At 55.0% G+C, this 16,470-nt stretch overlaps 1 protein-coding gene across 9 annotated transcripts in view; it reads right to left on the reverse strand.

The window, feature by feature from the left end:
- The window catches only part of NCOR2 (nuclear receptor corepressor 2), a 239,535-nt gene that overhangs the window by 72,774 nt on the left and 150,291 nt on the right, over nucleotides 1-16,470 (reverse strand). For 4 of the 9 annotated variants that reach the window (XM_086761829.1, XM_086761833.1, XM_086761832.1 and 1 more), the window contains exons 10-14: nucleotides 11,979-12,166; nucleotides 10,564-10,660; nucleotides 7,997-8,175; nucleotides 4,966-5,020; nucleotides 3,141-3,239 (exon numbers count right to left, since the gene is read on the reverse strand). In XM_086761829.1, the coding sequence (XP_086617955.1) occupies nucleotides 3,141-3,239; nucleotides 4,966-5,020; nucleotides 7,997-8,175; nucleotides 10,564-10,660; nucleotides 11,979-12,166 (618 nt within the window). The remainder of the gene's footprint in view (nucleotides 1-3,140; nucleotides 3,240-4,965; nucleotides 5,021-7,996; nucleotides 8,176-10,563; nucleotides 10,661-11,978; nucleotides 12,167-16,470) is intronic. The other 5 variants (XM_086761836.1, XM_086761831.1, XM_086761837.1 and 2 more) reach the window with 3 other exon arrangements.

A 16,470-nucleotide genomic window follows, 5' to 3' on the forward strand; every position in this document is an offset into this window, starting at 1 on the left:
CAGGGGACCATCAGCCAGGGAGCAGTGGGATTCTTATTTTTTAATGGACTTTTAATAAGTAGGTCACAATGATAATCTTGACACCACAGCAGCTCTGCTTCGACATGTAATTATCTCCCCTTCGCTCTCAAGCTCCCCGCAGCCTCCAAGAGCAAATAAGACCACCAACCTCTCCGTGAGAAAAGGAGCAAGAAAACAGCATAGGGCCACTTGAAACACTATTTGTATCAGACCTCCTCTGATATAAAAGTCAACCTCTCCTCCGCTCCTCTAAATCAATTAAATCTCACTTTTGGCGTTTAACTGCTTGAACCCCTACCGGCAGGAAAATCCGTGCTCAGAGCATGGTCAGTGCCGGGAACACAAGAGTGTTTGCAGCCCTGTCTCCTCCCTGCATGCTGCCCATCCCCATGACATCCCACCACATCTCCCATCCTCCACCCCATCACCATCTCTGGTGGCTGAGACTGGGCAGGTGAAGAGGGCAGCCCCACGCCACCACGCCACAGCCGTGACTCTTTGTGAGGCTACATTAGCAACAGGATGAGGGACCTGCATAGGGTTAAAAATAACCCAAGATCTCTCCGGGAACAAGCAGGGATGATGGACAGCCAAGGTGCCAGCTGAGCCTCCAGGATGGCGTACCCCGAAATGAGTATACCTTCTGCTGGCAAAGGCAGAATTTGAGCAGCTTTTGAAGGTCCTCACTAAGCAAAAATCCCACCAGGAGCATCCCTCCATCCTAGCCCTCCAAATTTGCCAATATCCAATCTCTCCCGTGCTGGACCCAGCCTGGCCTGGGAAAGTAGGTCCCGTCCCATCAGCACTGCGCTCAGGGGAGACCCCAGCTCCGGGAAGGGGTGCAAGGGAGATGCTTCACCGCTTCACCACTCCCACCAGCTTCTGGCAGGACTTTTAACAATACATTGCTTCCTTCATTACCTTAAAATCCCACCCTAAAACAACTCTCTCCTCAGCACAGTCTCCCTCTGCGGGACAGACCCAGCTGTGCTGCCCTGCCAGCCGCCACTGCCTTCCCTCCACACCGGCGTGCCCTTCCCAAGTCTGCACAGAGGCTCTTCCAGCATCCCTCTGCATGCAGCCTCGCAGGAGACAGAAGCAAGTGATATACAGAAACACTGGAGGTATCACAGACACAGAGTGTGCACCTCAAGACCTCTCAAGATCTCTGGGGGAGAGTTGCTCCAGGCTGGATTTTACGCCTCAGCTCTTGTTCTGCACCCCTCACCTACCAATATTTGTGCAGCCAGCCCTTGGCTCCTAAAGCTTGTTTGAGCATCCCATCTTCCACCTGAGCATCCAACAGCAACTGGACATATTCACCGCTTCGCTTTTCCCCCAGAATCACGGACGTGACTGTTCTTTCAAAATCAGTAATGTTCTGGTTGAGCTCCGCTCCAGCGGAGCTGCAATGTGCTCCTCTCAGAGCCTAACAGCCTCTGCTGCTTAACGATTTACCAATATCGCTGCGCCCTACTTGCAAAAACAGCCCTGCCCTTTATCACAGCTGATGCAGCAAGTCCCCGCTTCCAGAGGCTGGCACCGAACAAGGCTCCAAACAGCAGCACGCGATCTCCGCTGCCCAGGCGAGACCAGACTCATTAGGGCGAGCGTCGTGGGAAATTCTACAGCCAAGGACGCTGTGGACACTTTTAAAAACCAAAACACCAGTAGTACCTGCTGGGCGCAGGACAGGCAGGTCTGTGGCCGCAGAGGTAGATAGGTAGATGCAGGGCACAGCATTAAATTGCCTCTCTCCCTCCACACTTGTTACTTGCTCAACTTGACACTGAAACCAGAATGAGCTGTGCTAAATGTCTCCACCGCTAACAAGAAACAAATGTGGCCTCATGTTCCAGTTGCTGTGATCTAGCAAAACAGACCATGGTAAACACTATAAAAATGTGCTGGAGGGAACCACCCTGTGTTTGCTGGGAGAGGGACTGGATAATCTAATAGGGTTTTATCCATCTCTAATGTCTCTGAAAAAGAGAAGGGAAAATTGGGCCCTGTCCATGACATTCGTCATGTGCTAGCTATTCTGATGTCTTAATGCTGCAGAAATCAAATTGGAGCGAGGCTACCTATCTGCCTCCCAATCAGGATCTAGACCCAAGTGCTGCTTTTTATGGCCATGCAGCATGAGGAGCTGCTGATGTCAGCGGTGGCACGGGCCAGATCCATTTTTCCATCCTTATTCCCACGTTATCTGGCAATACTCCCTTGGCAGTCACCTCACTCTCCTCATGATGTGGATAATCATTCACTTCATGGACCTGGGGATCCACCAGTGGCACCTTCCTCTGGCTAAAAGCATCTATGGGGACAAGGTACCTGCCCAACAGGTTAGCACTTATCTGGGTACCATGGTATCAGCAGCAACACTGGCATGGTCATGTCCACATTTGTATCCTGGCCATGGTAATGGCAAGGGTTGATTCCGTCACGTACCACCAGGCACCTCGTGGCACCCTCGGTACCTGCCCAGCCCTTAACCAAAGGGTTAAGGGTCTCTGCCTTCAGCGCCAAATCTGCCAGCCCCCATGGGGATCTCGGACACCCTCCGGCACTTCAGACAGCTTTATACGCCGCCTCTGCTCAGGCTCACCAGAGTCACTCCCACCCAAGTCATTCTCCTCCCTTTGCCCACAGGAAGAGCCTTGGGCAGGCTCTGCGAGGCAGGAGAACCCCACCCAGCTCCCGGGAGCCCCGTCCCCCACAGCACACCGGCTGCCATCTCCAGAGCGCAGAGAGAAACAGGCCCTGCTCGGTTCTTGCACAGAGGCAACCCCATGCTACGCCTGGCCACGTTTTCTGCGTTCATTCCATCCCCTTTCTCAAGCACCTTGGGTTTTTTGTTTGCTTTCTTAAAGTTACTGTGACCTTGGCACAGAGACGGGCAAACATCAACGGCCAGAAAACAGCACGTTCTGAAAAGCTACACAGAGCAAAAACCACAGCCCCATTGCAGTCTGCAAGCAAGATCTCCATCTGGAGAGGGGGCAAAGAAGCATTTGGGGTGCTCAGAAAAGTGCTGCTGAGAAGCTGCAAGTGCAAAGCGCAGCAGCTTCCTGCTCAGCCCGAGGGATGACATTTCCACGTGCTCCTCCAGCTCTTACCTGGCTCTTCCCGCGCCGCCGGTAATTCCTTCTGACAAGGTTCTTGTAATTCTCATTCTTCTTGGTCAGGTAGTAATACAGGACACAGTCTGCCACCGTCTGCAACGACACAGCAAGTCAGGGGATGGAAGGTCCCGGCCCCTTGCTCTGTCGGGGAGCAGATTTCCAGGAGCAGCACTCAGGCCCTGCCATCGCCAGGTCTCCGGCTGCTTCTGAAGATCTGCAGCCCAAAAAGACTTCCCCTCATCTCCCGAGCAAAGCCCTTTGGTGGAGCTGGAAGAGGGGGGCAACACACGTCACCCTAGTAAAAAGGTTTGGCTCTTCCAAGGGACAGAGAGGGGCCGTCCCACGGGCATGCTGAGACAGAGACGGTGTGGAGCTGCCATGCCAGCTCCAGCGGTTGGCTCCACAAGCGCCATCCCGGATTGGATGTGTTAGGAAAACAAGGAGCCGTGGCCAGGACATATTCCTGAACGGCACAGCACGTGCCACCCTGGGAAAAGCCCAGCGTTGAACAGAATGCCGGTCTTGGGCTACACCTTCACATATGGGCTCAGCAGCTGCACGAACAGAAATCATCCCACGGACCCATCACGCCTGCGAGCGCCAGAGAGCAGGGTGCCGCTGCGTGCTCCCGGGGAGCGCACAGGGGCTGCGCTCTCCCCATCCCCGTGCAAGGAGTGGAACCATTTGCAAAAACAGATTGCAACTTTTAAAGTGTTAATTGGATCTCTCTCTAATGTAGCCCTGATTATACACACATACACGAACACAAAAACTTAGAGTCATCTGTTCCAAGGCCTAAGATCACTATTTTTTTATAATGCAATTTAAAAATCTATTAATTCATTACATTGAGCCATACTTTGCATCTCTCTCCAACAGGATAATGGATGTGTTCTGTATCATAATTACAGCCTGATTTACAAACGAGTACAAATAAAATTAGAAGACATTTTACAGCTTGGAACACAGACTGGATTGTGAGCATCATCCAAGTCCCACTGCTTCGGCTTTAACAAGCGGGAAAGGCTGAAAAGAGCCTGGGACCTTGCAGCAACAACAGCAGCACAAGGTTGCTGCTGGCCTTTGCTTGCTGGTTGCTTTGGGTAGAAAAATCAAGGTCAATCTGCACGACTCGGGCAGAATCGAGAATAATTTAGGCTGGACAGGACATCTACAGGCCAACCCCCTGAAAGCAGAGGGGTTACCCCAGAGCAAGTGGACACTGCATGGATGACACGCTGCATGAGATGGGCAGAGGATGCAACTAACCGCAAGGACCAGAGAAGCAGCTCTCGTGTTTCTCGTTCAGGAGAACACCTGGTCCACTGCTGTCCTTCCAGACTCTCCTGCTAGCCAGCTATTCCTAAACACCAAGGGGAGGTGGGTGTGTGTACCTGACACCAGCCCGAAGCACTGGATGAACTAGGACTCAGCCCACCCTCAAGGTCCCCTCCCTGAGCCAAGAGGGGACCCCTCTGCTTTGTGCTGGGCAGCTGGGACAGGTGGGCACCCGCACCCACGGTGCGACAGCTTGCCTGGTGCAAAACGCCTCCAGGAGATGCTGGAAGGCAGCTCCCCCCGGCAAATCTGGGGTGGGCTGCAACGCCCACGCGCCAGGCTGGATGCCTTCACACATCTCGCGGCACAGAGCTCCCCGTCTCCCTGCAGCTGAGTCAGTCCCTTCTCTCTGCAGGGAGCCGGGAGCCGTCTGGACCGCACCCGGGGCTCTGAGCCACCACCACCCACAGGTGCCCAGCACCCACCAGCTACTCCAGAGCGAGTCAGGTAACAGAGAAGAGAGCCAGGCGAGGAGGCTTACCTTCCTGTCTAGAAAGGATGCGATCAGGCCGAAGTTCTTTGGATGCTGCATGAACCTGCGGGAGCAAGAGGGAGAGGGTTAGCGTGGGTGCCGGCTCCAACTCCCCTCACAGCAGAGCTGCTATGCCCTGTGTGCCCAGAGCGGCAAGGAAAGCTCCCCAAGGGACTTAGGGGTTTGAGAAAATATTTGTCCACTGCTCAGCTTCCCAGAAAGACAGGAACTTTAAATTTAGCCCAGTGAAGCCAAGCTTTGATGCGCAGTTCATCATGGGGTGGGAGAGGGCAGGGAGGCTGGCAGTACCCAACAGCTGTCCATCACCCTGCTCAATCCCACGGCCACCCAAGCCCGCACCAACGGCAGGATGGGCGCTGAGGGCAGCTGCACACCTGGCTGAGGCCTCAGGATTTGGCAAGGAAAGGGCAAGGAATCACTGTCAACGGCTGACCACCAGCATCCCGCAGCATGGCCGGGGCTGTCCCTGTCACCAAGCGGGACCACGAGCCAGCCTGGGCTTGTTGGGGAGGTGGCTGCAAAGGACGGGAAGGGAAACCCAAGTCCCAGGAGGAAGCACAGAGCTGCCACGTTGCCGAGTTGCTCAAGAGATCCCCGGTGGCACAGCGGCTCTGAGGAATGCTGCCTCCTGCCCAGCGAGCAGAGGAACTGTCAGCAGGCTCTCCCGCAGCTCCAGCAGCGAGCATTGCCCACCGGGGGAAGTTGTCCCCAGGCACAAAGACATCTTCTCCAACAAACCCCTTCGCCTAGCTGGTGGGGAAGCAGCGAAGGTCAACAAGCCCTTGGCACAAGGTGCAGGTGCTGGCAGGACGACAGTTAACCAGTGCATCATCAAAGCTTGGGGGGCCCAGCTCTCGCGCCAAGGCTGGAACACAGCACTCGCCCCAGCAGAGGAATCGCCACTGGCACGGGCTCTGCCCTGGGGAGCCGAGCGGGGTCAGCCCTGCTCTGCCAGCTCCCAGGAGGTGACGGCTTTGTGTCCTGGGCAAATGGTTCAGAGGAAAGAGGTGGGTGAGCTGTGGTGTGGGTGCAACACAGGAGGGATGTGGCGAGCAAGCTCAGCACCTCCAGCCTTGCCGGCAATTCTCCTGGGGCTGCTGGCCAAGCCCTCTCCTCCCACCTTCACTGCTCAGTCCCACTGCCAAAGAAACTCAGGGTCAGGGCACCAAGCTGAGCTCAGCAAGGGCCTGACCAACTCATTGCAGCAGGACCTGAGTGCTGTCACCCAGGTGCCAATGCCCTTCTTGATGCAGGACCTCCATCTGGTTTGGGTGGCACTGCTCCCAAGAGCCCCACCACCAGGACAGGGGTCCTCATCTTCACTGCTGCCAGCCCAAGGCTTTTGTGGGTGACAGCAAATCAAATCAGACTCTTCCTCATGGTTATGTTTCGACGACTAAAATGAGTCCAGATCTGCAGCCTGGTGCCTTGCGGTGCCTGGCTGTGTTCTCAGACAGCCCCTGCCACCGGGGCTGAAGAAAAGGTTGCACCAGGCTTTCACAGTCTCAGGAAGAGGCTGGCTCTGGGTCATGATCACAGATGACACAACCTTGGTTCACCTTAAATACTGAGGGCAGAAGCTGCAGCAGACCAGGCAGCCTGGCTACCTGCACACCGGGAGCGCAGGGCGGGAGCGGGGCAGGACTCCCTTGGCCCTACTTACAGCTCCTAAGTACCAATCTCCCAAAATGAGCTTTGCGAGAGCCCTGAAATCCTGCTGTATTTATGCCTCGAGCTGCACATCACCCACAGTGATGACACAGAAACCACCGTGCACAGCAGGATGCACGAGCTGGGTGTGGATCCTTCCAGCCCCATTAGCCGGGCACGGCCCCGCCATTAAAGACCAAGTAATTAGCCTTTGCGTCATTTGCGGGCAAGCCTTGCTGTTTGGAGTGTCACATTTTAAGGCTAATTAGCAATGAGAATTCTGCTCTACCAAAGGCTTGGAGCTGTTTTGCTTGTTTTGTTCTTTTTGGTCCGTCCTGGCAATTAGTTATTTCAGCTGCAAAGAGGAGTCATCACAAGCAGGGACAGGAGGAGGGATCCCAGACACGGAGAGGCTTCCAGCGTGGCTGCTGGTCATCCATGGAGCCATCCCACCCTCATCTGGAGGCCAGACTACGGCAGTGCTGCCGTGAGGGACGAGATGGCCATGGCGAGCCCCCATACCCAGAGCAGCGAGCCCTGGCAGAGCTCATCCCGCTGGAAGCTGAACTCCAGCTGTTTTTACAGACACACAGGGCACATTGGGGCCACCAAGGACACTCCGGTCATCTGTGCAAACACAGACTGGTCCCCACTGGGCTACGAGATGCAGAGACACACAGTTGGGCTGCCAGCGCGGTGGTACCCATGAAAGGGATCAGCAATCCCCTAAGCGACTTCAGTCGATAAATCGAAGCTGTTCTCAAGCACTGCTTGCAAACAGGAGAAAGCAGCGCAGCCGGAGTTTGCACGCGTCTGATGCGGGAATGCATCCGTGGAAACAGCAGCCGGTGGCAAATCCTGCAGAGAGCAGGATGGAACGCTGAGGGACGGGCACTGGCGACAAGCTGCAGCCTGAGGGGGTCTGCGCAGCGGGGCTGGATGTTGACAGCCACGAGAAGCCCGCTGGACACGCAGCGCCCAAAGGAAAGCAGGTAAATCCCAACACGTAACAGCGTATGGAGCATAGGGTTTCACTGGCATTATCCTTAAACTGGCTGATACAACAGGGGATGCAAAAGTTGAAAAACTTCCAGTTCTCGCCTTGTCGTGAGCAGCAGCTTCCCACATCTCTTAACGGGAGCGGGCAGAGCGAGAGCACGCAGACACGAACACACCAACCGTATCGAAAGGCCTAGGGTTTCTGTGCAGGTGCATCACCCTGTGCCAGATCCAAGACAACCCCAAGGGGCACGACATGCCCTCGGGAAACCCACGCCTTAGCGTTCCGGGGCCCTGGCCAAAGCATTGGAGGCGCCCTGTCTCGCAGTTCCCAAGGGATACGCAAAGAGAGGCGGAAGGGAGCACTCACTTTTCCCGGAAGGTCTCCTTCTCCTGTTCGCTCCACATGTTCATCACCTGCCGGTCCTTGTAGACCTTCATGGGGTCATCCATGAGGCCGTTCATGTTGATGAATTTAATGCGCTGCTGGTCAGCATCGTAGAGCATGGGCGGGATGACGGCAAGCTGGCGCATCTGCTTCTCCAGGTTCTTTGGGGAAAGCAGAGAGAACAGTTGGTCAGCACCACGGGCCCGCAGGGACCGCAGGGGACAGATGTTCGAGAGGAAAGGACAGGCGGAGGAACGGGAGAATTCAAAAGCAAGCACTAGACAGCTTTATTGCTGGAGTAATTGTAAATTAAACGCTGAAAGAGGCTATCGCTGTCAGCCAGGAAACAATTAATCTTTCATTTTGAAATAAAAGGCTGTAAGATACTGTGTGGAAATGTCTGACTTAAGCAAAACAGCTCCTGTCCATGATGAGAGACAACTCACAGCAGCGGTGGCTTGGGGAACGCAAACTCCTTCCCAGCCATCAAACCCACGGCCACGTGGGGGTTCAGCTCCCCACCCCAAATTGCAAGGGAAGGGGTTGGCTCTGCAAAGCTTTCTGAAAGGGAGGACAGAGGGAGATGTCGTGTTTCCCTTCCACGGGAAACCTAATATTGTTCCAGGAGGTTTTAAACACCACTGTAACGGGCCGTCATTCCTTTCCTTCCTCTTAATGCAACACCCTGCGGCATTATCCGATGCCTCTACTCCATCCTATTCAAGCACAAAGTTCATCCCGAGCCCCAGTTGCATGTCAGGACAGGACAAACTGGGCACACTGGTTTCCTTAAGTATTTGCAACCAAGCAGCCAGTGCGATGTCTCACTTGTGCTGTCCCTTGCCCAAACGCGGGGACTGTCCCTTTGGCTGAGCTGCTGGTGGTCCCCTGGCACAGGCCCATCCCATGGGATGAAGGGATGCTCTGGCCACCCTCTTCCATTTGCTAGCAGCGCTGTCACTCTGAGTCCTGCCTGCCACCTGGGATGGCCCCAGCCAGGCACAAATTCCAACCCCTGACCGAGGAAGGCCAGGTCTCAAGTGCTGTTACTTCAATTCACAGCTAGACATCAGATGTTACTGGAGAACAGTAACGTCCAGTCTTTCCAGCAAGCTGCCGACCCAGGCCTGCCCAGCACCGCTCTGGTTCCCCGCTGTGACCCACCAGACCCAACCTCCTCTTCCTAAAACCCAGCCCTCCGCATGAACACAGGTGTTTCCTCACCCTCCCTAGGATGCCTCTCCTTTAGCGGCCGGCTGCCTCCCTCGGATGCCCTGGGGGTGTCACCACAGAAGGTCAGGGACAGCCTGCGGCCAGAGCATCAACCCTGATGACTGTGGAGTGCCCAGTCAAAAGGAGAAAGCCCCTGTGCAGAGCCAGGGCAGGCGGAGAGGCGGCTGGGAGCGCAGGGCCGCTCCCTTCACCTGGCGGGGTCTCGGGGTGCCAAGCACTGCAAATACAGCCCAGCGGCGGGCAGCCAGCCCTCTCCCTTCTCCAGCAACGCGCTGGGGCGGAGAGGTGGCCTCTGCCGCTAGTGATGTTTGCCGGCTCTCACCTCCCTGCTCCTTCCAACCTCATGGAAAGGCTGGAAGCTCTCAAGGTCTCCTCTGAGACAAGCAAAGCCTCGGGGCTCAGCAGAAGGCTAGCGGGGTGGAGTTCAGCAGCACACTGCGCAGGAGGTCGGAGGCGATCGTCTAACATCCCCCTCGGCCACGACCTCTGCAGAGCTGCGAAACTTCCCTGTGCTTCTGAGATCTGTGTCCTCCAGGTCATTGCCTGAACTGGCTAACAGCAAACTGCCTGGGACGCAAGGCAGGGAGCGAAGTGCGGCACGCAGGCAGCAAACATCTCAGCTATTGCTGGGCAATGGCTGCTCTCCCCTCCCAAACGCGATCCATTCACTGCAGGCTTGCCTCCGTGCCAAGACAGTGGAACCCTTGTGAAACCAGATCCAAACGAAGCCAAGGTCACGGGGATGTTTCAAGATGAATGGAGCACTCCCAGAAGATGTGGGCCAACTGGCTCACGTACAAACCATTCATTCCATAGGATTCCCCTGTGTGAAGCCGCACAGCCCATTCAGAACAAAACGAAACAGAAAAACCCCTCCGCTCGGCAGCCAGGGTGCCAGCTCCAATCCCTCCCCACCTCCGCTTCCAGTTCAAACCAACAGCCGGGAGGTGTTTGTGGGGTGCTACCCAGGGCGAGCAGCACCCTGGGGTGTCAGGTCCCTAAGAGGCAGTCGAATGCCCCTGAACTCTACCCATTGGCCACCAGTTCCTGGGGTGCTTTGCTCCTGCAAAACCATTGCACAGCTCTCTTACATCTGGCTGGAAAGATGCTGCTGGGTATTAAACCAACCCCTCACTTTGGATCCTGTCCAGAAAGCGTACTAGGCATCATGGCAACCTACCCAGCCCCAGCGTGGCCCAAAGTTAGCGGGATTTTGTATCAGATTTCACCGTGGGATCTGGCAGTACTCTCCTGGCTTCCTTGGAGAAGAGCAGAGTGAGGGGCGAGGAGGAGAAGAAAGGACAACCTGGTCTCACCTCTTGTTCTGAGAGCCCGTCGATGATCTCTGACACCTCGTGCTCGCTGCGGGCGGCTGACATGGAGAGCCCGCCGCTGCCCCTCTGTCCTACCCTGCTGGGAAAGCGCAGTGAAACACTCAGGAACTGATGCTCTGTTTCGTAAGCAGCAAACCACATTCACGACAACCCACTGGTCCTGTTGTCCTCGCTGTCCTCCGTAACGAGCATATCCCGCCACCTCACCCAGGCCACCCATCCCACGCTGCGGGAACGGCGCCCGCTGCAGCCCCACGGGCTCTGACAGCATCTCCTCCTGCCCAGAGAGCACCATCCCCTGTGTCCTCAGGGTTTTGGGCTCACAGGCTGAGTCTCAAACCACCTTCCTTACCCATGCCAACCTCCTCCATCGCTACAACAGAAGGACATTTCATACCCAGCCGTACCCTCCCCCGTATTTTCTCTTGTTGATCACACCACAGTGATGGCACAAAGGCACCAGCGTTAGCACTGTGCCACCACATCTGGTTTGCAAATGCTGCAGGAACTTGTAAATCAAGACCTGCCATTGACATCTATCCTCCCCAATATCCCCCAAAGTAACTGCCACACGTCCTAAGGAACTAAAACTTTTGTTATTAAGCAGGTAAAAAAAAATGAAACATTTCTCAGTACCATTTCTCCCCTTCTCTTTAAGGTAAAATAAAGCCAGCAATTAGGAAGTTTGGAACCAGCCAGCTGTTTGCGGGGCACAAGGACGGGATGCTGGCACAAGGGTTTGGGGTCTCCCTGGGCAAGATCCTGGGGCTGAAATGGGAAGGACGGAGTTTTCAGCAAGAAGGGTGGAGATCATGAAACTCTCTCCTCCTGGCCAGAAACAGTATGACTTCAACTGTGCTTCTAACAAGGAGGAGAAAATGGACAGGGAATGGGAGAGACAGGGAAATCCCTTTCAGGGAGACACTCTGCTCCTTTCACATCATTTGTGATCATTCCTATAACCTCTGCAGATGTTTCTTCTCCCTGCCTATGCTCCAATCAAAGCACGTGCATGTATTAAATCAGCGACATGACCAAATCCATCTGCACGTGTTGTACATCTCCGTTTGGGCCCACCAGTGAGGCAGCAATCGGTGCCGTCACACCAGCCGGCAGAAGAGAGCTGCCCCTTGCTCCAACGTGGCCAGCTGGGAGACCAGCAGCAGAGGGGAGATGGGCAACTACACTCCTGACATTTTTCCTTCTCTCTTGGCTCTGCGCTGAGCCACCCTGGGGACAAAGCAGCAAATCTGCTTGTCTGCTGGCTTCCACCTTCAACGAGAAGAGGAGAAAAGGGACCAACAGACATCTCAGCCCGCTCCTCCCACAAACAAATCCCACACCCATACCCAAAGAAAAGAGAAAGGCTGTCTGATACCAGCTCAGCCCCTTCCTACCGCTTCTCCTCTAACCTCTGCATGCGCTCTTGCAGTTCCCGCTGCTTCCGGATCTCCGGGAATTGCTTCTCATAGTATTCCCGCACTTTGCTCTCTTTGGCGCGGCGCCGGGGGTTATTTTCGATGCGCTCTACTTTTTTTTCCCAGGCCTCCATCAGCTGGTCATAGCGCTGGCAGAACTTCTGTTCCTGAAAGGGCAGAGGGAGAGAGGGAGCTCAGGAGATGTGCCTGGGAAGGGCAGCTCCTCCAGGCCTGTCCCTCGGCGGCTGCTCCGGCTGAGCATGAGTCACGTTCCTTAAAGAAATACGGTTCACGAGGACATGGACACATTCCAGGGTCTGGGACCAACCCACGGGTAAATTCTCAAGAAAGGCCATCAGGTACCCTCAGGCTTTTCCCTTCCAGTCCCACCATCTTTGATGAAACCATGGCTCTGGCCCAGTGTGGCTTTGCCCGCTCACCACAGCTTCTGCCTGAGCACCCTCCAGCACCTTGGGTGCTTGATTCAGCAACCAAAGCCCCAGTGCTGGGGAGGCAGCCCAGCTGGCCACACATGGCTAGAGGGCAAGTCACCTGCCTGAGGCCACCAAGCAGAAAGGACAGAAACACGGCCTTGGGAAGCGACACAGGAGGGCAGGAGAGCAGGTCCCCATCGTGTGAGCAGGGAGAGGCTGGCCGAGGCGTCCACAGCTGGGCAACCCCTTCCCACTCACACTGGCCCCAGCGCCCATGGCTCCACGCCGGCAACGCCAACAGGACTGGGGCCACAGGACAGCTCAGCACAGAGGCCTGGCTCCCCAAAACCCAGAGCCAGGCAGCCAGCTCCTGTCCGAGGCCGTACGGTGTGGTGGCCCGTCTGCACCGTGATGCCCCCAGCTCCTCCACCGTTCCGGAAAACAAAAGCATTTTGCCAGCTGCTGCTCCTCCATTTCGGCCCAGGAGCGGGATGAGCGCATCCCCACTGACGGCAAAGCCAGGCTCTGCTGAAACACGGCACTGCAAAGGGCTTCCAACGCCGTGTCCCCTCGGGTGACATCCCCATGGTACAACCACCCAGCCGTCCACACAGGTCCAGCACCACACTCCTCCCCAGTATTTATGGGACCAGTCCAGCAACCATAACATTACAATATCATTTGCAACACAAATTTTCCCTGAATCGCTCCTCCCACCTCCAGCCACCCTCTTGCTGGAGGAGGATCCCTCACACAGGCAAGGCCCACACCAAGATGTCGGCCACAGCCGTGACAGGAGCGATGGTGCCCAGCCTCAGGTGAAAGCAGCTGGGCGGCCAGAAGCGGTTTTAAGGTTTCATTTTGAATGAAACAAATGCCTTCTAGGCCCCAAATTAGGAAGCGAAAGCAGATGTCGCTCTGCAAAATAATCAATGGCAAACCCCAGGTCGCCTCCGTTCCCCCTGCGCTGCTTTCCAGAACGGATGGCTCGGCACCGCGCCGGGCAGAGATGGGGGAATCCAGATTTCAAAGAAATACACTCATCTCTTGCCATCGCTGTCCAACGACCAGAGGGAAGTCCAAGGCTGTAGGACTTTCCAAATGCACTCTGCTCTCGTCTCGCTCGCTCTCAGCCACCCAAAAAAAAAAAAAAAAAAGAGGAGAGGTAAAAAAAAAATACCAAATGGATGGAAATGCCCAATTCCAGGTCAGGAGGCACTTGGGTAATCCCGAGACAAGAAGGCCAGTCGTGCCGTGGATCCCAAGCACTGGCAGCTCTGTGGCCCTCGGCAATAACGTGAGGTGGACAAAGAACACGATATCCCATGGCTGATGCAGACTAACACGCCCTCCCTCCAAAAAATGAATTCCCACTTGCATGCCCAAAGCCAGAGGCTTCCTTGGTCTGAATGGATGCACAGAAGATGCTTGGGTTTCAGCAGGAGCTGAAGGAAACAGCCGTAAGATGAAAGCCAGGAACGGAAACCAACAGAAAAATGCCCTGAAAACTGTCAAAAGGAATTTTGCGCCGCGGGCGAGGAGCTATACGTAACGCCAACAAACGGCGGCAGCTCCCAGAAATCCCAGCCGCTCTGTTTTTACCCCTCCTGAAGCGCTGCTATCGACCCCCTGAAAACGAAAGCTCCCACCTTGCCAGCAAATCTGCTACATCCTCCTGCTTTCAGAGCGTCGTGCTTGGGAAGAGGCTAAAAATACTTTGCAAAGTTTACCAAGCCTCAGCGCCGGGAGGCAGCCGGTGCCCCGTGCTGTGTGCCAGCCTGCGGGGTGGCCCGGGGACGGCCCAGCAAAAGGGCTTGGTCTGGTGAAAAGCTTCCAGGCTTTGAAGGATTTTTCATCCCTCGTGGGAATGAGCCAGCGCTGGGTCCCGCACTGTCACTGCCCTGGTCCTGGCACAGCTGCCAGGCTGTTTTGCAGCAGAGCGGCTCTTTTTCTTCCTCTTCCTCCACAATTTGGACAACTCAAAGTCTTTAGAATTCCTCTTTTAAGGAACTGGTATTTGCGATGGAAAAAGCAACATTCACATCACACTGCTGATTTTCCCAGCAGCGCGCTCACACCCTGGCAGCGGAGCAGGCAGTACCAAAGCTCCCTGCTCACACGACTCAGCCCTCCAGAGCACAGCTCAGTTACGGACCAGCCGAACGCTTCTGACTTGCATCTGCTTTCTTAAAGCCCCTTCCCACCACGGAGCAGAGAGATCCTTCCCGTCACGCAAGCTCTAAACCCCACCGCAGCAGGGCTGGCCTGCAGCATCCTCACCAAGCGTTTTTCAGTCCAGCTGGACTACCACCTCCCTGCAATCTTCTGCCATCCTTCAAAAGCCAAGATTACAGGCACCTTACAGCACTGCATGCTCCCCAGATCTTCACAGCTCAATCACCAGAAGAAGCTCCCCGTCAGGCACTTCAGGAGCAGGAGCATCTATTCCTTCTTCAAGCATCCTCTGAGCAGCCTTAAGCAAGTGCATCCATTCCTGAGCAACCGTCTGCGCCAGCTTTTAGCATCGGTGCTTCCTCTGCTCCCCTTCCCGGCCGGGCTCACCAGCCCATCAGCCTCTCAATCACACAAAGCGATGGCGAGCCAAATCGGACTTGACATGCGTATCTAAAAATGGATGAATAGTAACGCCGCCGTAGCAGCTGAAGGCAGTTTGTAGGCTGTGCCAAGCCCGAGCCCTCCCGCAGCCCACGCTCTCGCAGCTCCAGGGAGCGGAGCCACTCTTTGGAGGCGAGGGGAAGAGCGGAGGTGACAGGAGGAACCAGTCCAATTCCTACGCGAGCCCCACGGTTTTGTTTCCCTGGCTGATGGAGATAAAGCTCTCACAGCCAGAACAGCTCCCTTTACCCTTCTCTCTCTGCAGCATCATCCCTCTGATGGCAATTAAATGTCTTCTACTGCGCCAAGCTCGGTGGAGGCAGGAGGAAGCCGCTCAGATCCCCTTGTGTGGCTGGACCCTGCGGGGACCGAGCTCTGACCCTGCTCCAGCCAGCCCTGGGCAGCGACAGCACCCTAGAAAGTCAAAGAGCCAGAAAGAAACGCTGGCACGTAGATAGGCTTTGCTAAAAATAGGGTCTGCTACAAAATAGGCAGAAAAATAGCTAAGCGTACCCATTTTGCAAACAGAATCAGCAAATGTATTCACTTTGCAAATTCAGCAACCGTATGTTGCCTATTTTGTAGAATAGGCAAAATGCTTCCCTAAACTGAAAAATCCCCTTTCAAGGACACTGAATAAACCGCCTGGCAGAAATTCACCTATTTTGCATGACAGGCGACTTTACCGCAAGCTGCATTTTAGGAACCGTGTCCTTGCAGCCCAATTAAACCTTTTCCCCCAGCTCCTCGATATTCACAACAGAGCAACTCGCTCTAGATCGAGCGCCGTAACCGGCCGTTTCCACCAGAAAGCAGCTCCTGGGCAGTTCCCTTCTGGTTCCAACAAACCCAAACACGATGCTCTGCAATCCCTCTTTTGAGGAAGGGAATATCGATCCACTTCCCACCACTGCAGGAGTCCTCGGCTGCGGCAGGCGAGGTGCCCCGAGCAGGACCTGAGTGCCACACGGCTCACGCTGAAGGTGTCAGCCCTGTAGCCCCTTACTTGAAACCTGGAAGAAGTTTTATCATGAATAAGATTAAATAAACATGTATTCAGACACAAACGGAAGACACAACCATCCCTTTGGAGTGCAGGATTTGTGGCTTTTGGAAAATTGCTACAAAACAGAGGGGAAAAATGAAGCACAGGAAAGAAAAGGAACATTTATTCACCATAAATAAGAAAATAATTTGATTGCTGGCTCAGAAACATCTGTATTGAAGCTACTTTTAAAGGCAAAGCCTTCAAACCACTTCCTAGGCTCATTATTTTAAATTTTTCCCAATGATTCCTCCCAACCAGAGCACTCCTGTCCAAAACCAGCACCAAAGACATCGAGAAACTGCACCATTTGCAACTTAAGACGCTAACACTGGCACCTGAGCCTGCCCCAGAACAGACACCGAGTCAGGAACCA

This window comes from Chlamydotis macqueenii, chromosome 17, assembly GCF_036417535.1.
Source record: "Chlamydotis macqueenii isolate bChlMac1 chromosome 17, bChlMac1.mat, whole genome shotgun sequence".
In the NCBI taxonomy this organism is placed as follows: domain Eukaryota; kingdom Metazoa; phylum Chordata; class Aves; order Otidiformes; family Otididae; genus Chlamydotis; species Chlamydotis macqueenii.